We start from the raw sequence: 20,702 nt of genomic DNA on the forward strand, positions 1-20,702 counted from the left end.
GGAGCTGTCAGATAAGGAGACAGGATTCATCAGTGCAGGTGTGATGCCTTGTCCTGCATTTTCCTTTATTTAAATAAAACTCTGTTTTGTGCGCATGTCCATTTGTAGACTCAGTGGGTGGTGCTGGGAAGTAATTTGACAGTTGCAGGTGGTACAAAGTCCATTTGACAGTTTTGATACAAACTGATACGAAGTTTAGAAACAAATACAAAAGTATTTTAAAAAAAACAACAGGAAGGAAATTGATACAAAGATTGAACTCCAGTGACCAATATGTGGAAGGAACGTTCAGTTTAAAGGGCAATGTTTAAAGGCAATAGGCATAACAAGCAGGTTCATAAATTTATCTTTGAATCTCCTCTCTGGTCATGGATTCTTTTATAACACTAGCTAATTATCTAAAATGCCCATCCAAGCCTAACTCTGACCCCCACCCTAACCCCAGCCCTAAGCCTATACCTAATTCTAAGTATGCACAAAATAAATATATACAAAATATTTACAAAATTGGCACAACTGTACACAAAATAAAAAGGTAAAATAAAAATATTAAACTAAAGAACAATAAACATATTTAAATTAAGAACAAAAATATTAAAAATAAATAATTAACCACGAAAGCTCACCCGTGTCAACAATATCAGCGGGCTGAAATTAAGAAAATCAACCAAAACAAAAGCAACAATTGTGAGGGGGAAGGAGGGCTCGTTTCACGGACGAGGCTCGTTTCACGGACGAGGAGTGGGTGTTGCTGGATCCTGACCAGAGAGCTCTGCATGAGGACGTCATGGAGGAGAATTGTGGGATCGTGGCCTCTCTTGGTAAGGCTCCCTGTGGGATCGTCATAGCTGCCTGGAAATTTAAAAAATACCTGTATGTGACAAACCTCATATATTTTCACAGAGCTCAACAGCGCCCCCTATAGCACCTGGGAACCTAGGTAAAGGTAAAGGGACCCCTGACCATTACCAGTAGGTCCAGACATGACCTAAGACCCCCACAAGAAACAGTAAATTACAGTTTTTTTTCTTTAAACAGTATTCCTAAAATTAATTCTTTTTCTATCATGATTGGCTACTCTGAATGGCCGAGGCCATCTTAAATGTCAGGTTCAGAATTGTTAGGAAAGATAAGTAGCTTCAGGTTTTCTGTTTTTGTTTCTGTACCTGTCAGTCTTGAGTTGACGAAAGAGACGACTGACATTGGAGATGGAGGGGATGCCATGACTGGGCCAAACAAAATCCATCCTAGAGAAGAGCTAGGCTTATTGAATCTTAGGTGGTAGTAGCAGTGATGATGATGATTATGAGGATAATAATAATAATAATAATAATAATAATAATAATAATAATGGTACCTCATGCCATCTAGACTCTCCAAAATGTATAAAAGTATATCAGATCTATGTTGGAGATGCGGTGAAAGGAGAGGTGACATGTATCATATGTGGTGGGGGTGCCAAAAATTAAAGAATTCTGGAATGCTATTTATGAGGAGATGAAAATGATTTTTAGAATAACTTTCATAAAAAAAACCCAGAGGCCGTCTATTAATAGCAGCAAACTGGAAAGGGGACACGATCCCAACAGTAAAGGAATGGCAAAATAAACTTCTGGGCTTCGCGGAAATGGCTCAATTAACACAACTTGAGGGAGAAATCGAAACAAACATTTGTGAAAAAAATGGGATATGTTTAAGAGGTATTTACAAGAAAATAACAATAATGTTGTGATTTCCATGGCAGCACTAGAATGACTCATCTATAATGTAACATAAAATGCATAGGAAAATGAAGGTATGACCTGATATGGATGTACAAAAAATGAAAGTAAGAATACGGTGAGAAAAGCAGGTACATCGGTAATATCAATGTGATGCACTTCAGGAAGGGACGGGAAGTCCAATTTTTATTTTCATATCACCCCCCCTTTTTTCCCTTTTTCTTTTTTCTTTTTTTATCTTAATATAGTATTTAGATTTGAATTACAGTAAACAATTTGGAAGGGGGAAGACATTTTTGAGTTTGTAATAATCTTTTATTCTTAATATATGAAATGGAATATTGTATACGTATACAAAAATGTATATAATGTGTATAAGAATGATTAATACAATAAATAATAATAATAATAATAATAATAATAATAATAATAATAACAACAACAACAACAACAACAGTGCTAGTAGTAGTAGTAGTAGTAGTAGTAATACAGTGGGACCTCGGTTTACCAACTTAATCTTTCCCGGAACAGGACTGTTCTTAAATCAAGGTACCACAGTAGTAGTAGTAGTAATAATAATAATAATAATTTTTATTTATACCCTCCTCATCTGGCTGGGTTGCCACAGCCATTCTGGGCAGCTTCCAACAAATAAATAATAATAATCTGATCCCATATAAAAAAACCATTAACTTTAAAATGAACAACTTATACTAGTAGCCAAAATTGGGGAAGCCTTTTGTGAAAAGTGTATTTCTGAGGTTTGATGGCTCATAACACCAGTTCACTGTGGCATAATACCATAAATTTATATATCAATGGAAATATTATTTAATGAAGAATGTAATGCAGGAACTTTTATGAAGGAGTATTTATTAGAACAGCAGTCATAAAGAAGAAACATGAAACCTTTGGTAACTATTGGTTACCTTTAGCTTTAGTTACGGCCTTACAACGCCTTCCCATGAAGTGAACCAAGTTTTTAGTTCTGCAGCTGTAATAATGTGAAACCAAGACTGAATTATTGCCTCTGTTTATTGGGCTTTATTTCTGGGTTCCTTCTGACTAACAAGTTTCTTTAGTCGGCCCCATAGATTTCTGATTGTGTTAAAGTTTGGGCTATTCCCAGGCCATTCCAGCAGTGGAATAGGATTATCTTGGAAGCACATTTTGCATACAGCAGCAACATGACATGGAGCTGAATCCTGTTGAAATAGAAAACAAATAAATAAACAAACAAATATTTCTATAAATATTTTAAAATGCTTTAGTATCTGGGAACAGAACACCTGTGGAACGCTTCAGTTTGACCTCAAGTATTTCATTTATTTATTTTGGGGCATTTACATTCCCACGAATGATACAAATTCTGCACACACCTTTTACTGCCATACAACCCCAGATCATCACACTATCTTGGTGTTTCACAGTCGGTGTAATGCAAGAAGGATGTAAATCTCTGATTCTTCTCCTCACCTGTTTCATGCCATCACTACCAAGCAAGGAGATTTGGGTCTCATTGCTCCGAATAATACTGTCCCATTGTTCCTCTGTCCACTAAACATGGGTTTAATCTTTTCAACCTTTGCTTGAGAGATAACAATGGCTTTTCCCTTAGAATTGTAACATTTAGACCAGTCGTTGCACTCAAGTTAACATTACATTTCTTGTATACACCCAGATGATTTTATTATTTCATGTAGGGGCCGTCTCTCCATTCTTCGATCATCACTTGCCTTTCTGCACCTTTTCTTGCCTTTTCAGCCTTATACTTCTTCAAAAGAATGGCCAGCTTTGGTTAAGTTTCCCCCAATCTCTCTTCTAATTTATTCATAACTGTAGCCTTCTTCACTTTTGTACAACTGTATGAATTATTTGATGGGAAATAAGATGGGAGCTCTGATTTTACATCACTTTCTTTTTTTTCTTTTTTTTAAATTTTTTTTTGAAAAACCTTTATTTACTTATAAAATTTCAGAAAATAAAGTACATAAGAAAATACATACAAAAGCACATATTATTCAGTTACAAAAACAAAACAAAGTACATATAGCAAATAAACAATATTTTCGAATTGTACCGTTATGAGATCGGCCTCCGAATCTCAGTGGTTGAGATTTGATCTTTACAATTTTTATAATCTTAAACCAAGAGGCTCGAAATATAAAAACCAAATAAGAAGAAAGCAGGAGCGGAAAGAAGACAAAGGAGAGGAGAGATCCCAGGTAAGACAATGATAGAGGAAGGAAAGGAGGGGGTAAGACAAGGGGGGGGGGGTAGGATAAAATAAAAAAGTGAGGGAAAACAGGGGGGGAGGGGGGAGAAGGAAAGGAAACAGGAAAGGTAAAAGTAAGGAAAGTAAAGGTAAGTATGGTGTAAAGTAGAATAGAGATATGACTTCCAAACACTTATCATCGGTTCCCTCTCATTATTATGTTCTATTAAGCTTCTCCTTTTCTTTTTAATTAAATATCTTTCTCTATTCCCATCACCTTATTTCTTATTCTCTTATGTCTCTCAATCTAAACATATCACTAATTTTGTGCTTATTTTTTGTTTATAAAAATATTCATCCACATATTTCCATTCCTCTTTAACTTTTTGTTTGGATATCCTTCTAATCACTGCGGTTAACTTTGCTAGTGTCATGTATTCAGTCAATTTTAGATACCAATCTTGAATGGTTGGGATCTTATCTCCTCTCCAATTTTGGGCGATCAGCATCCTGGCTGCTGCACACGCATAGAGTAGTATATTCCTCCTATCCAATGGTATGTTCTCCGGGATCATGCTTAACAGCATGATCTCGGGTTTTTTCTCGAATGTAAATCTCAACATTTTTTTCAGTTCTTCATATATACTAAATACTATAATAAAAAGAAATTAGAAAAATATTTAGACAAATTTAATGGAATTAGTATTAGGTCAGAAGAATTGGAGAATTTAAATAAGCCAATATCATACCAAGAAATAGAAGAAGAGATAAATAAACTCAAATTGGGAAAATCACCAGGCACGGATGGTCTTTCAGGAAAACATTATAAAGTGTTGCAGGAGGAATTAAAAGAAGTGTATAAGATAATGGTAGATGGGATTTTAGAGGGAGGAGAATTTCCAAGAACATGGCAAGATACATATATTACCCTGATACCTAAAGAGAGAAAGGAGGAAATAGGGAATTACAGGCCAATTTCATTGTTAAATATTGATTATAAAGTTTTTGCCGGAATTCTAGCCAATAGGATTAAGTGTGTTTTAAACAGAGTAATAGGGAAGGAACAACAAGGATTTTTACCCCAAAGAAAAATGTCAACTAATATTAGGATTCTGTTGGATATGTTTGAATATGCGGAATGGAATCCTAGTAAGAAGGCTGCCTTTATATTTTTAGACGCCGAAAAGGCATTTGATAATTTGGCATGGGGATTTATGAAGGGGGCGTTGGAAAAATTAGGAATCAAAGGAAGATTTATGGAAGGAATAAAGGCCATATACAGCAAACAAGTGGCGAGGTTGATTATTAACGGGGACATAACAAATGAATTCGAAATAACTAAAGGAACGCGGCAAGGATGCCCACTGTCCCCGCTACTATTTATATGGGCCCTAGAATTCTTAATAAAAGATATTCAAATGGACAAAGACCTCAAGGGTATATCGGTCGGGAGAAGTGAGTTTAAAATAGGTGAGTTTAAAAGTAATAAATGAAATAAGAATAAAAATAAGAAATTGAGAATATAAGAACCCACTGAAAGCCTCGCCTAATCCTTCGTCAACCACCACCAAATGCAGAGTGGGGGGCAAAAAGCCCAGCCAGGGGGGAGCAGGTCTGAGGGGGTCCCATCCCTGTTCTGGTTCTCTCCAAGCTTGGCTTTATAGGGGAATGGCTCCCCATGCCCTGAGCCAACAGGGTCCTCCTCTCCCGCATATGCACAACCCCTTCCCCAAACCCTTTCTCTGCCCCACTTCCCCATGGGGGTCCCCCACACCACCCATCACTCCCCAGGATGGCTTTCTCCGTCTCCTGCTTGGAGCACTTCAGGGTTTGGAGCCCCTGAGCTGAGCTGCCTGGCAGTTCTGAATCACAACGTGGCTCCCCAGGGCACCTGCCTCTTTCAAAAGAAGAACACTCACCTAATCAATTTTAATAATAATAATAATACTATATTTATACCTCATCCATCAGGCTGGGTTACCCCAGCCACTCTGGGCAGCTTCCAACAAAATACTAAAATACAATAGTCCATCAAAAATTAAAAGCTTCCCTAACCATAATAACAGCAACCATCCACTTTCAGGTCATTGAATTAGGCTAATTAAGCATTTCTGGAAAGGGAAACGGCAAACTTTTGTATAAGAAAGTATTACTCATTTATGATGAGAATAGGATTTATTTATTTTGAACTTTGCTTGGTTCCTCCTTGCCAGTGCAATGGTTTCAGCAGTGCTAGAACTCAGGACCCGCTGCCTTGAGGGGCATCTAAGAGCAGTTTGGCAGGGGAAAGGTCTCCCTTGGGAGGGGGTGGACTCTCCTTCCTTGGAGGTTTCTAAGCAGAGATCGGACGGTCATCTGCCATGGATGCTTGAGCTGAGATTCCTGCTTTGTAGGGGGTTGGACTAGATGACCCCAGGATCCCCTCCTATCTCGCCCTTTTCCCTGCACGCTGTTCCTCTGGTTTCCGGCCATGGGAGGGAGATGCTTAGAGTGCAACCGAGAGCCTCACACCTAAAAGGATATCTGGGCATTGACGTAGCCAGGGGGGCAACTGCCCCCTAAATAAAATAATAATAATAAAAAAGCCAAGGTTCTGCCAAGCGAGAGAGGGCTGAGCTGGACGAGCTCGGCTTTGCAAGGGTTAAAGGGAACTGAGCTGCCTTCCTAGAGAGGACAGGAAGCAGGCCGGGTCATCCAAAGCCAAGGCCCCTCCCTCCCCAGTCTTTCCTGCTTTGGTGTCTCTCTTGCAAAGGCTGCATCGCTGTCCCCTCCCTCCTGGGATGATCTGGTGAGTCTCCTCTCCCCCCCCCCCAGAGGGTGCAGTGGGGAGACGGTGGGGGTCCCAGGGCTGCAGCAGGGGAGGGTGCGGGGGGGGCTGATCTGCTCATGCGGGGCGGGGGACAAACCCAAGTCAGGGAGGAGAGGGTTCTGCCAGGGAGGGGCGAGGTCTGCAATGCTCTCCTTCTTGGAGATCAGAGGATCCCAAACTCCCACGAAATCTCCCTTCTTCAAACAAAGGAGTTCCTAGGACTTTAACTCTGTGTGACATCACTCAGCCTCATTGCACAACAGAGGAAACATGTACAAATGGTTTTCCGAAGTTGGACGAGGAGGTAGACTAGCGCCCCCCCCCATATTAAAAACCCACGGGGAGGAAGGAAGTTAAGGTGGGAGAGAAAGGCCAGGAATAAAGAGAGGGATCCCAGCCCATAGTCTGGCTGCTGCATTGCGGACCAGTTTCCCAGTCGTCTCCAAGGGCAGCTTCACACGGAGGCCACTGCAGCAATCCCCTCGCACCCAGAGCATGGCATCCCAGGACCACATCCTCTCTGTCCCAAAGGGATTGTTGCTATTCGCTGAGCCTCCAGGGACCTTGGCATCAGTGGCTGTGTGTGCGTTAAGCTATCTAATAATAATAATTATTAATTTCCCGTCTAATTTTCAAGGGAGATGTCTTTGGCCCCTCACACATGGCCCTCAGGGGGTTGGCCAGATACATACCTGACCCTCAAAGCAAAAAAAAAAAAAGGGACCCCACCCCAGGAGTCTGTCTTGAGAGCGGCAGAGAGTCCAAGTGCAAGAAAGAGAGACAGAAGCAGGGGGGTGGGGGTGGGGTGGGGCGCAACTCCTGAGGACCCCTGGGTGAGGACCCACACTAGAGCCAAGCATCCATTTTTCACAAGATATAAATGATTCCCTTGTTAGTCGGCTCTGACTTCATGCATTGACTGGAAGGCAGCAGAAACCAGGTTGATTAATCTCACAGAAATCCCTTCAGTTGCCTCCACATTCTGCCTTGCTAGAAACCATGCTTGCTCAGAGAGCAATTCCCTCCCCCCCCCCGGCCGGTACTACAAATTCTGTAACAGAACGATGTATTTGTTTTGTAGGATTTTCTAGAGCTTCTCATTAAGACGGACAGAACTCGGCAGAAGACCAAAGGGTCCCTTCTGATCTCTTAGAGGCTTCCTGAGAGCACAGATGGATGAGCGAGACTCAGCTGGCCCTGGAACAGGAAGAGGCCATGCCATCCAAACTGGGAGCAGTGGGGGATTCTGGGAAAACCCAGTGCAGAAGATCCTGGGTGAGGAGGACGCCCTCCGCTCAGAGGTGCAGAGCCAGAAGTTGAGGCTGTTCTGCTGCCAGGAGGCCAAAGGACCCCGAGAGGTTTGCAGCCGAATCTACCACTTTTGCCACCAGTGGCTGAAGCCAGAAAGGCACACGAAAGCTGAGATGCTGGACCTGGTGATCTTGGAGCAGTTCCTGGCTGTCCTTCCCCCGGAGATGGAGAGCTGGGTGAGGGAATGCGGAGCGGAGACCAGTTCCCAGGCGGTGGCCCTGGCCGAAGGTTTCCTCCTGAGTCAGGCAGAGGAGAGAAAGCAGGTGAGAGAGACTTTCCTCTGGATACTCCCAAGGGGCTCCAAACAGGACAGAGAACATCCCATAATGGTCTGCTGATGGCCCATCCTTTTCTGGGAAAACATCCATGGAATGAGATCTCACCCTTCAAGTCTTTGCCATTCTCTTTCTAATATTTCTCCCCATTCTCTGTTTTGAATCCTTGTTTCTTTTTCAGGGAAAGGATCATTTTGCAGAAATGGACCTGGATTCCTGTGAGGCAGAGAGGCCTCCGTTGGACACCAGAGAGAGGCCACTGGGTAAGGAGGAAGGTGGTTTGTCTCCCTTTGGTCTCATAATGTTGGTTTTCCAACTCATCTGAGGGTTCTTTTCATCTTGTTTTGGGGGGAGACAATTGGGAACAAGGGTCCAGAGGAGGGGAGATGTATTTCTGCACAACAAACAAATGCTCTCAGCAGGAAAGGCTTTCTCAAAGGCCCACCTGTAGTTAGAGATGGCCTGCATCTATAATAGAATTATAGACCAATTTTACTGCTGAATACAGATTATAATTTTTTCCAGGTGTATGGCAAACAGGCTGAATTTTTTTAAAATAGAATAATAGGCACAGATCAAAATGGCTTTTTACCAGAGAGACAGATAAAAAATAACATAAGGATAGTGATTGACCTTTTAGAATATATTGATATGAAACCAAGTAAAAAGGTAGAATTCATCTTGGTAGACGCAGAGAAGGCTTTCAATAGCGTGACCTGCAATTTTTTAGTTCACACTATAGAAAGTTTGAAATTTATAAATGGAATTAAAACGATCTACAAAAATCAGAAAGCTAAGTTATTAATAAACAATGAAATAACTGAAGAAATTGAAATTGAAGAGGCACCAGACAACGGTTCCTTCTATCTCCACTTCTGTTCATTGCAACATTGGAAACACTCTTAATCAGGGGTCAGCAACCTTTTTCAGCAGTGGGCCAGTCCACCGTCCCTCAGAGCATGTGGTGGGCCTGACTATATTTTGGGGGGGGAAATGAATGAATTCCTATGCCCCATAAATAATCCAGAGATACATTTTAAATAAAAGCACACATTCTACTCATGTAAAAACACACTGATTCCCTGACCATCTGCAGGCCAGATTGAGAAGGCGATTGGGCCGCATCCGGCCCATGGGCCTTAGGTTGCCTATCCCTGCTCTTAATAGCGATAAGAAAAGATAAAAAAATAAGGGGTAACAGACGATATAAAGTTAAAGCATTCGCAGATGATGTGGTCATCATTACAGAAACCCCAGAGGAAGGAATACAGGAAGCCTTAAAGAAAATAACAACATGGAGAAGTCTCTGAATTTAAGTTAAATAAAGAAAAATCTAAATTATTAACTAAAAACATGGGGGGAAAGGAACAGGAAGAGCTAGAAAGAGCAACAGGCCTAAAAATTACGACCAAAGCAAATTATTTGGGGATCTGGATTACTAATAAAAATACTAATTTGTTTAAGGATAATTTTATCAAAAAGTGGAAGGAGATAAAAGGAGATCTAGCTAAATGGAGTAAGTTAAATCTGTCCTTATGGGGTAGAATATCTATGATAAAAATGTCAATTCTTCCGAAAATGCTCTTTCTTTTCCAGACGGTCCCAACAATTATTGGCACAAAATGTTTTAAAGGTTGGCAGAGAGACGGACCTATCCAATTTGATATGGCAGGGTAAAAAGCCAAGAGTCAGATTCAAATTGTTGACGGAGCCTAGAGAAAGGGAAGGGTTTGCGGTTCCGGATTTAGGAATATATTTCGAGGCCACATATATGATATGGCTGAAAGATTGGATGTTACTTAAGGATACTGAGGTTCTAGATTTGGAGGGCTGGGACAAAGTCTTTGGGTGGCATGGCTACCTAGGACATGACAAAATAAAAGCACATAGAGGCTTTACTAACCATTTGGTGAGGAAGGCCCTATTTTAAGTCTGGGAAAGGAACAAAGCCATAGTAACAACAAGAGAAGGATAAAAAATCAAACAGTTTTGATTTTAAAAAAATCGGTATAGGAAAAGCAAATATTATACAATAATCAAAGGAATATTTCAAAAATCTACAAATTGTTGCAGAATGGACAATCAGAAAAAGAAAAGGGAAATGCCATTAAAAAGTGGGAACGAGATCTAGTCCATACAATAGAATACAAAGAGTGGGAAAAATTATTTATAAAAATCATAAACTTCACAGCATGTTATTTAATAGGAGAGAATTATATGAAAATGTATCATAGGTGATACTTGGCCCTGGAAAGGCTGGCTGAAATGAACAAAATGCACTAAAATAAGTGCTGGAGGTGTATGAAACCAAACGGAACCTTCTACCATATGTGGTGGACATGCCCAGAGATTGGGAAATTTGGGGGCATGATCCATGAAGAGAGAAAGAAAATACTAATAATTACTTATAATAAAAGTCCAGAGGGATTCCTATTAGGAATATTAAACAATGACATTCCAAAAGAGAAGGTTAAAATATTCTTATATGCGACATCAGCGGCAAGAATCCTGGTAGCTAAGTACTGGAAAGGGAAACAAGTACTGTATTTTTTGCTCCATAAAACGCACTTTTTTCCTCCTAAAAAGCAAGATGAGATGTCTGTGCGTCTAATGGAGCGAATGTGTGGTCCCTGGAGCCGAAAAAAGGCAGGTCGTGCTTTTTTCTTTTCTTTTTTAGAAAGAGCTAAAGGCTAACAAGAGGGAAAGAGAGGGTTGAAAGGAACCCGCTCAGCAACTGATTGCAAGAGTTCAGGAAGGGAGATAAGGGAGCTAGCTCCCTTACTGGCCCCGCCCAGGCCCCTTGCCCAGGCTGTTTGTTTCCCCAGTGACATGTGACTGGCTGATTAGATTATTGGTCTAGAAACTTTCCCAGAGAAGCTGCAGAACTGTGAGTTGAACCCCATAAAAACAGGATTTTTTCCCTTTGCAAGGAAACTCAACAACTTTGAGCTGATCCTTAAAAAATGAGCTTTCCCCTTTGTAAATAAAATGCACAACTGTGAGCTGACCCCCACCAAAATGGGGCTTTCCCCATTTGCAAAAAAGCTGCACAACTTTGAGTTGATCCTCAAAAAAACGGAGCTTTCCCCCTTTGCCAAAGGAAGCTTCCTCAAATATTTATTGGGGGGGGGCAAAGGCACCTAGGCCTCTAGGAGTTGGCTGCTATGCCTAGGACAATTCAAGAAAGCAAAATATATATTTTTCCTTGTTTTCCTCCTCTAAAATCTAGGTGCATCCTATGGTCAGGTGCGTCCTATGGAGCGAAAAATACGGTAGCTTCTGAGTCTGAAGCATGGGAGGTCTGATTAAAATTTTATAATTTGGCAAAAGATTTGGATTAATTGTTTAATTGATATTTGTATAATTTATATAATTTGGAATTCGATTAGATATTTAAAGTGGAAAAATTTAATAAAAAAATGATTTTCAAAAAAAACATGGTTCAAGGGTAAAAATCTGGTTGAGTTCAGAATTACATTGTGAATAGAAAGGGGAAGGAACATTGACATCTCAATCCTAGTATAAAATAGGATTGAGATAACAAGGAAATACAGAAAAATTTAACAAGACTGAAGTGTTGTGAGATCGGTGGAAGTCTTTGGTTATGTAACGATGAATATGGTGTTGGCAATATGTCTGTCTTTCTTTTTTCTTCTTTGTCCTTTACCTTCGTTTCTTTTCTTTTCCCTTTTTATTTTCTTTCATTCTTAGTTTTGTGTTTTAGTCTGTAAGATTTGGAATTGTTTCTTTCTTGTTTTGGCATATTGTTATATTTTGTTGCTTATATTATTAAATATTATCCAAAAAAGAGAGAGATGCCCTGTTTCACCTGTTAGAGAAGCAGGCACTCCTGGCCTCCTGTTTACCTTTTCTCTCTTGCAGGTGACAGAATGATGCCAGTAAGACCTCCTGATCCGTCTTTTCATGGGGGCAGAAGGGAAGCAGCGGCTGTGGAACCAGATCAGGTCAGGGGAAGCTGCCTTGTGGGGACAGAGGCCGAGGGATGGAACAATGTCATGGACTGGTTGGGCACAGAGGAATGGTGGGAGGATGCAGCTGGGGAACCAGGGAGAGAAGATGGCTCAGAGCCCAAGAAGTGGAGGTAGAAGAAGGATGGGTGGTCAGAGGGGGAAGATGGAGAAGCTTGGGAAGAGGAGGTGTCAGAAGCTGAAGGGCTAACAAGGCTTAGTGAGCTGGGAGACTCTGTGGCAGAATGCAGTCCAGAATCAGAGGCAGAAGAAGAAGGCGGTGAGTGGGAGGAGGGAGGTTGATAGGCTGAATTGAGTCAGGATAAGGCTCCCTCCAGTGGTTCCCTCTCCTTTAGCCAGAAGCCACCCTCCCTGCTTGTCTCTCAGAGCCAGGAGGGCCCCTGCATTGCAGGAATCTCTGCTAGATCATCCAAGACAGATGGCCATCCAAAATAGGCTTATTTTATTTCTCGATTGATCAATAATAATAATAATAATAATAATAATAATTTATTATTTTTTATTTATACCCAGCCACTCTGGGCGGCTTCCAACAGAAACATCAAAATACAATAATCTATTAAACACTAAAAGGGCTGCCTTCAGATGTCCTCTAAAAGTCTGGTAGTTGTTTTTCTCTTTGACATCTGGTCGGAGGGTGTTCCACAGGGCGGGTGCCACTACCGAGAAGGCCCTCTGCCTGGTTCCCTGTAACTTGGCTTCTCACAGTGAGGGAACTGCCAGAAGGCCCTCGGCACTGGACTTCAGTGTTGGGGCAGAACGATGGAGGTGGAGACGCTCCTTCGGGTATACTGGACTGAGGCCGTTTAGGGCTTTAAAGGTCAGCACCAACACTTTGAATTGTGCTTAGAAACATACTGGTGTTATGTGGTCTCGGCAGCCGCTCCCAGTCACCAGTCTAGCTGCTGCATTCTGGATTAATTGTAGTTTCCGGGTCACCTTCAAAGGTAGCCCCACACCTGGTCTTTCAGGGGCACAGTTACCCCATTCAGGACCAGGGAGTCCTCCACACCTGCCCACCTCCTGTCGCCTACAAACAGTACTTCTTTCTTGTCAGGATTCAACCTCAACCTGATCAGTGAATGCTAAAAGTGTTTTCTAAGCAGTGGGCAAATGAGAACAGCCCCATCCGCTGCAATATAGGTCCTGTCCCCCCATTCCTCCCTCTCTCCATGCCCCCATGAACCCCTTGAATTTGACTCCGGGGCATTATGAGGGAACTCCCCAGAACAGCTTACGAGGAGAGGAGAAAGTGGATCATTCCGTCAGGCAAACTGGAATGCTTGCGTAGGCAGAATGACGTGGAAAACACAAGGTGGAGTTCCATCTATTTGCACAAAGATGAACACCCATAATTAAAACACGGAATAAAATAAGCATCCATAAATAAAATGTGCAGCAAAGCAATCCTATTGAAACAACACCACAATTTACAGGAAGGAAACAACAGAGCATTGTGTTACGGATCATATTGATGCTGTCTCAGAGGAGGACATTCCCCTTTTTCTTTTAGGGTCCAGTGTGCTTTGAAGATGTCGCTGTTCGTTTCACGGATGAGGAGTGGGCGTTACTGGATCCTGACCAGAGAGCTCTGCATAAGGACGTCATGGAGGAGAATTGTGAGATCGCGGCCTCTCTTGGTAAGGCTCCCTGTGGGATCGTCCTATCTGCCTGGAAATTCAAAAAATACCTGTATGTGACCAACCTCCTATATTTTCCTCAATTTATTCCTTTTTCTATCTTGATTGGGCTGGTCTGAACTGCCCAGGCCATCTTAACTGTCAGCCTCAGGATTGTTAGGGAAGATAAGTAGCTTCAGGTTTTCTGTTTTTGTTTTTGCTCCTGTCAGTCTTGGTTTGACCAAAGAGACGACTGACATTGGAGATGGAGGGGATGCCATGACTGGGCCAAACAAAATCCATCCCAGAGAAGAGCTAGGCTTATTGAATCTCAGGTAGTAGTAGCGATGATGATGATGATGATGATGATACTGGGTTTCTCATATTATAAGACGCGTCTTATATTTATTTTTTCCTGAAGAAAACACACCATGGCTTATTTTCAAGGGATGTCTTATTTTTTAATTAAGTACCGGTACCTGTACAGACCACCGGACTGCTCCCACCGGGTCTTCGCGCGCGGCAGGCAAAGGCTGCAGCCGGGTCCTGGGGCTGCGTGCGCTGCACGCTGAGGCTGCAGCCGGGTCCTGGGTGTCCGCGCGCAAAGGCTGCAGCCGGATCCTGGGGCTGCGCGCTGAGGCTACAGCCGGGTCCTGGGTGTCCGCGCGCGATGCGCAAAGGCTGCAGCCAGGTCCCAGGGGTTAACGCGGCAGCAGCAACCCTTCCTTGCCACAGACCTGCTCCCACCACCCGGTACGGCTTATTTTCGAGGTATGCCTTATATTTTTCCACCTCAGGAAAATCCTGCCATGCCTTATTTTGTAGGGATGCCTTAAAATATGAGAAACACGGTAGTAATAGTAATACAGTGGGACCTCGGTTTACCAACTTAATCTTTTCCGGAACAGGACTGTTCTTCAATCGAGGTACCACTGTAGTAATAATAATAATTTTTTTTATACCATGCCAATCTGGATGGGTTGCCTCAGCCACTCTGGGCGGCTCCCAAAACAAATATAAACATGAAACATAAATAATAATAATCTGATCCCATATAAAAAGAACCTTTTGTGAAAAGTGTATTTATGAGGTTTGATGGCTCATAACACCACTTTTGTGTGGAGTGATACCATAAAATTATATATGTGGAAAATAATTTAATGAAGAATGTAATGCAAGAACATTTATAAAGGAGTATTTATTAGAACAGCAGTCATAAAGAAAATACGTGAAACCTTTGGTAACCTTTAGCTTTAATTACGGCCTTACAACGCCTTCCCGTGAAGTGAACCAAGTTTTTACATCACTTTATGAATAACCAGTCAACTCTTTGTGCCGTTTCTCTAATTTTATTATGTTTTACAACCTCACTAAATGAAAGAACACAAAAAAACCAACCAACTTAATAGCAATCACACAACACACTGACAAAAGTCAACCTAAGCAAGTTGTGCTTCCTTTTTCTGGTTATTTGGTTATAACTAAACAAACTTTGTTGGATTGCATTCCTGATTAAATTATGTTGGCTAATGACAAACATCACAGGTAATGAACACACACACCCAACTCCCTTCAGTTCTTCTCCATTTGTTCCTGAGGCTCTAATCTCTTTTTGTTTCCATTGCAGATTGTGATGAATTGGAAATTGAGAACAAAGGTGACCACGACAAAATCCCCAGAGAGGAGAAGCCACGTAAAAATTTGGAGTGTGGAGAAAGCTGCGGTCAGAGCTCCCATTCCACTTCCCATCAGCAAAATCTCATTGGAAATAATCTCTATCAGTGTGTGGAATGTGGAAAGGGCTTCAGTCAGAGATCCTCTCTCACTTCCCATCAAAGAATTCATACAGGGGAGAAACCCTATCAGTGTGTGGAATGTGGAAAGAGCTTTAGTCACAGCCAAAATCTCACTTCCCATCAAAGAATCCATACAGGGGAGAAACCCTATCAGTGTGTGGAATGTGGAAAGAGCTTCACTGAGAACTCCCATCTCACAAGACATCAAAGATTTCATACAGGGGAGAAACCCTATCAGTGTGTGGAATGTGGAAAGAGCTTCACTGAGAGGTCCAAACTCACTTGCCATCAAAGAATTCATACAGGGGAGAAACCTTATCAGTGTGAGGAATGTGGAAAGAGCTTCAGTCAGAGATACTCTCTCACTTCCCATAAAAGAATTCATACAGGGGAGAAACCCTATCAGTGTGTGGAATGTGGAAAGAGCTTCAGTCAGAGATACTCTCTCACTTCCCATCAAATAATTCATACAGGGGATAAACCCTATCAGTGTGTGGAATGTGGAAAGAGTTTAACTGACAGATCCTCTCTCATTTGCCATCAAAGAATTCATTCAGGGCAGAAATCCTATCAGTGCTTGGAATGTGGAAAGAGCTTTAGTCACAGCCAAAATCTCACTTCCCATCAAAGAATTCATACAGGGGAGAAACCTTATCAGTGTGTGGAATGTGGAAAGAGCTTCAGTCAGAGAGCCCATCTCACTTGCCATCAAAGAATTCATACAGGGGAGAAACCCTATCCGTGTGTGGAATGTGGAAAGAGTTTCACTGACAGCTCCAATCTCACTTCCCATCAAAGAATTCATACAGGGGAGAAACCCTATCAGTGTGTGGAATGTGGAAAGAGCTTCAGTCAGAGGTCCAAACTCACTTCCCATAAAAGAATCCATACAAAGCTCAGAAAAACCACAATACACCTTTAGGAGCCAGGCAAATCAACACCTTATTAACCAGGCGTTTGGCTGATTGACATCTAATGCCCTTTTAAAATGTGGTGTTTTTTTGTTTTTTATGCTGCATTTTTATGTTGTAACCATCCTGAAACTTGTAGGTGTAGGGAAATATGTGCCAACTCTTAAAGGCCTAGGGGTCTTTGCCCCCCCCCAATAAAATATTTGAGGCCACCCCCAGTTTTTTTTTTTTTTTTAAACGCAACCTGTCACAGGCGATGCGTTGCGACTACTCTAGAGTAACGACTCTCCAGACCTTTGCCTTTTCATGCTTTTATTAAGTGCAGGCTATTTACAGTGCTAGAGCTATACAGGATACATCCGCTCGGTCTGACCCAGAACCCCGGAATGGCACGCTCCGCGTCCTCTTCCAACATAAGAGTCGGGGCACCCCAAATCTCCTCCCGCATTTCCTCCTGCGTAATTCCGGAACCAGAGGGAAGAAGGGTCTCCTTTCCATGTTTTCCTCTCCCCCTCTTCCCCCCCTCTCTCTTCCTGTCCCACGTGCAGCAGGGGCTCTCCTATGCTGCCAGAGCCCCGTCTCCTCCTTCCTCCTTCCTCACTGGACTCTTCCCCCTCCCCGCTGACGCTACTGCTGGTGGAAGAGCTACTCCTCAGGATGGGGGGGGGCTCTCTGTACCCTTTCCCCCTCACACAACCTTTTATTCCTCCACAACTTTCCATACAATTTCTCTTTTAATTTGCCCTCTTAAAAAAAACAAATCGAACAAAAGTCATGTAGAAAACAAAATACAAGAAAATACAAACGTGAATACTGTATGTCCCATCTTTGCGGGCCAAACACTAAAGTTGCTTTAAAGCAGGGTTTCCCAAATTTGGGTCCCCAGCTGCTCCCGGACTACAGTTCACATCATCCCTCCCCATTGGTTTTGCTATCTAAAGATGATGGAAGTTGTAGTCCAAAAACAGCTGGAGACCCAAGTTTGCTTTAAAGGGAAAGTAGGCTGGCCCTGTGACACCCTCTGCTGGCCAAAAGCATTGCCACAGAATCTGAACCATCCCCAGTACTGCTAATTGGAATTAATAGATTGCAAAACTGAAGTTTGATCGGCACTTCTCTCTCCTCTCGATCGGCACTTCTCCTCTCTCCTCTCACCTTTCTATAGCTTGTTTTCCCCTTTCGCTGGCTCTGCCTGCCTCGATTTCCCTGCCTCTCTCTCTCTCCTCTCTCTTTTCTATGGCTTCTTTTCCCCTTTCGCTGGCTCTGCCTCCCTCGATCTCTCTGCCTCTCTATCTCCCTATGGCTTCTTTTCCCCTTTCGCTGGCTCTGCCTGCCTCAATGTCTCTGCCTCTCTATCTCTCTCTCCTCTCCTTTCTATGGCTTCTTTTCCCCTTTCACTGGCTCTGCCCCATCTGATGCTCCCTGGTGTCCGCGGCGTAGTGGCAGGGGAGAGAAGCGGAGATCCTTATTCTCCGCTTCTCTCCCCTGCCGCCTCGCACACAGCCGGTATCGGCGGCGGCGCTTGCTCTCTTGGCTCGGGGAAGGCAGGCAGGGAGGCAGGCGGCAATAGGAACTGCCTCCCTGCCTTCCCCGAGCCAAGAGAGTGAGTCCCCCGGAGCCCATAGGAACGCATTGATTAAGTTTCAATGCAGTCCTATGGGAAACCGCGAATTGACTCCTGGAACGAATTAAATTTGTCTTGCGAGGCACCACTGTAGATTGTTCTGCTAATGACCAGAGGGGGGCAGACAAAAAATTAATAACCAAACATTTGTGAAACATTTTTGAATAGAGATCTGTACCCCAATCTCATGTAGATAAAGGAGGCATGCAGCTCCCAATGGTCTTTTCCTGGGGTGCAGATATTTCTGTTTAATGCAGGAAACATGATCCATTAGCACTGAGACTTTATTAAGAATTTAATTTGATCAAACTTTTATTACTGGCTTTTGGTGCGAAAGTTGAGTTGTTGGGTTGTCTGAATGTTGAAGTTCTGATCTATATAAAGTTTAAGATTTATAAGCCTGCTTCCTATGCAGCAAGCAACAGGAAAGCCTATGTACCTGTATCAGAAATGTCTTAGGACATCAAACTGGGAAAGTGGATTTTAAATTGACTGAACAGGTTTTATGCTCTTGGGAATTTGGTCTCTTAAATCTACCCCTTCCCCTTCCTTGAGTCCCTGGTAAGAAAAGCCAATCATGGCTTTAGTCAAATGGTAATTGAGTCAGGAGATGCAACACTTTAAATGGTATTATATATTGCTGAATCATGAACCCCCATGGAGGGCTCTGAGCTGCTTTGTGCAAAAATTAAATAAAATAAAATGTTACAATATAAATAAATAAATAAATCAAAAAAGTAATAAATGAAATAAGTATCAAAATAATAAATTGAGAATATAAGAATCCCCTCAACGCCTCACCTAATCCTTCGTCAACCACCACCAACTGCAGAGTGGGGGGCAAAGAGCCCAGCCAGCGGGGAGCAGGTCAGAGGGGGTCCCATCCCTGTTCTGGTTCTCTCCAAGCTTGGCTTTCTACGGGAATGGCTTCCCATGCCCTAAGCCAGTAGGGTCCTCCTCTCCTGCAGATGCACACCCCTCCCCCAAAGCCCATCCCTCCCCCACTTCCCAATGGGGGTCCCCCACACCACTCATCACTCACCAGGATGGCTTTGGATTTTTTTCTCATGGATTTTTATCGATTTCATCAGGTTTTGTTTTGTGTGTATATACCTATGCATTATAGCAGGGACGTTCCAACTTCCAAGAGATTTGAGATCTACTCCCAATAATAAAAAAAAAAACTGCTAGTGATCTACCCATTGTCTTTGTCCAGAGTTGCTGAGCTTTTCTCAGGGAGCAGTGACCAGAGTTGTGCATCGACCAGTAGATCGCGATTGACCTGTTACACATGAATCCATTCTAGGAGCAGCATTCCTGACCCAGATTTTCACAGGAAGTCCCTAGATGATTCCCCTTTCAAACAGGATACATCAACCTAGGCCAGTAGGGTCCTCCTCTGTGGCAGACGGACAACCCCTCCCCCCCACTTCCCCAGGGGGGTCCCCCACACCACCCATCACTCACCAGGATGGCTTTGGCCGTCTCCTGCTTGGAGCACTTCAGGGTTCGGAGCCCCTGAGCTGAGCTGCCTGGCAGTTCTGAATCACCTCCAGCAGGTACAGCTGATCTTCCTCCACAGAATAAGACTATACTTCCTTGTCCCACCTTTCAAGTAAATGTCTACGGAACAGGGTGGATTTGATTTAAATCAAACTGATTTAAATCACGATTTAAATCACGATTTAAATCACTAGTCAGTAAGGCTTGATTTAAATCATAGTTTTCTACATAAAGACTAATTCTTGCTGGTACAACTTTAATATGCTGGTAGATGAAGATTTTTAGAATAACAACTTTTCATATTAGTTTTTTTATCCCCAGTTTAATAGGTTAATCATTCATACTGTATTTGGACAACTTTTCTGTTGTACTTAGGAAGGGGAAAAATAATCATTACCTTAATAATAACAATTTAAATAGATTTATTCAACTGAAACAATAACATTACAGCATATAGTTACAGGTAGGTAGCCGTGTTGGTCTGAGTCGAAGCAAAATAGATAAAAATTCCTTCAGTAGCACCTTAAAGACCAACTAAGTTTTTATTTTGGTATGAGCTTTCATGTATCTGACGAAGTGTGCATGCACACGAAAGCTCATACCAAAATAAAAACTTAGTTGGTCTACTGAAGGAATTTTTTTCTATTACAGCATATGTTATTTGCTTAAACAAACATCCATGTTTGTTAAGTAATTTGGCTAAACAAAAACAATATACTGTATATATATTTTAAGAAACTTAGACTGTCAGACCAGCCTACACATGAAAAACTTAAATACTGTCCACTCCAAACAATCAGAAAAATATTGTTTCTATTCTATTCACTGAACTTCTTGAAATTTAGCACTGAAGGGGTTGATTCTGTATTCATAGGTTTGTAGAACAATAGGATTAAGGTCTTTTTCTCAACTCTGTTCATGTTATAACA

At 42.2% G+C, this 20,702-nt stretch overlaps 1 protein-coding gene across 3 annotated transcripts in view; it reads left to right on the forward strand.

Moving 5' to 3' along the window:
* LOC118085572 (zinc finger protein 420-like) overlaps positions 1 to 20,702 on the forward strand; it is a 148,367-nt gene that overhangs the window by 54,753 nt on the left and 72,912 nt on the right. Inside the window, exons 1-5 of one of the 3 annotated variants that reach the window (XM_060274035.1) lie at positions 722 to 821; positions 7,827 to 8,319; positions 8,513 to 12,296; positions 13,834 to 13,960; positions 15,567 to 16,858. In XM_060274035.1, the coding sequence (XP_060130018.1) occupies positions 12,222 to 12,296; positions 13,834 to 13,960; positions 15,567 to 16,657 (1,293 nt within the window). In that variant the 5' untranslated portion in view covers positions 722 to 821; positions 7,827 to 8,319; positions 8,513 to 12,221 and the 3' untranslated portion in view covers positions 16,658 to 16,858. Of the gene's footprint in view, positions 1 to 721; positions 822 to 7,826; positions 8,320 to 8,512; positions 12,297 to 13,833; positions 13,961 to 15,566; positions 16,859 to 20,702 lie in introns of those variants that run through there. The other 2 variants (XM_060274036.1, XM_060274037.1) reach the window with 2 other exon arrangements.

This window comes from Zootoca vivipara, chromosome 4, assembly GCF_963506605.1.
Source record: "Zootoca vivipara chromosome 4, rZooViv1.1, whole genome shotgun sequence".
Lineage (NCBI taxonomy): Eukaryota > Metazoa > Chordata > Lepidosauria > Squamata > Lacertidae > Zootoca > Zootoca vivipara.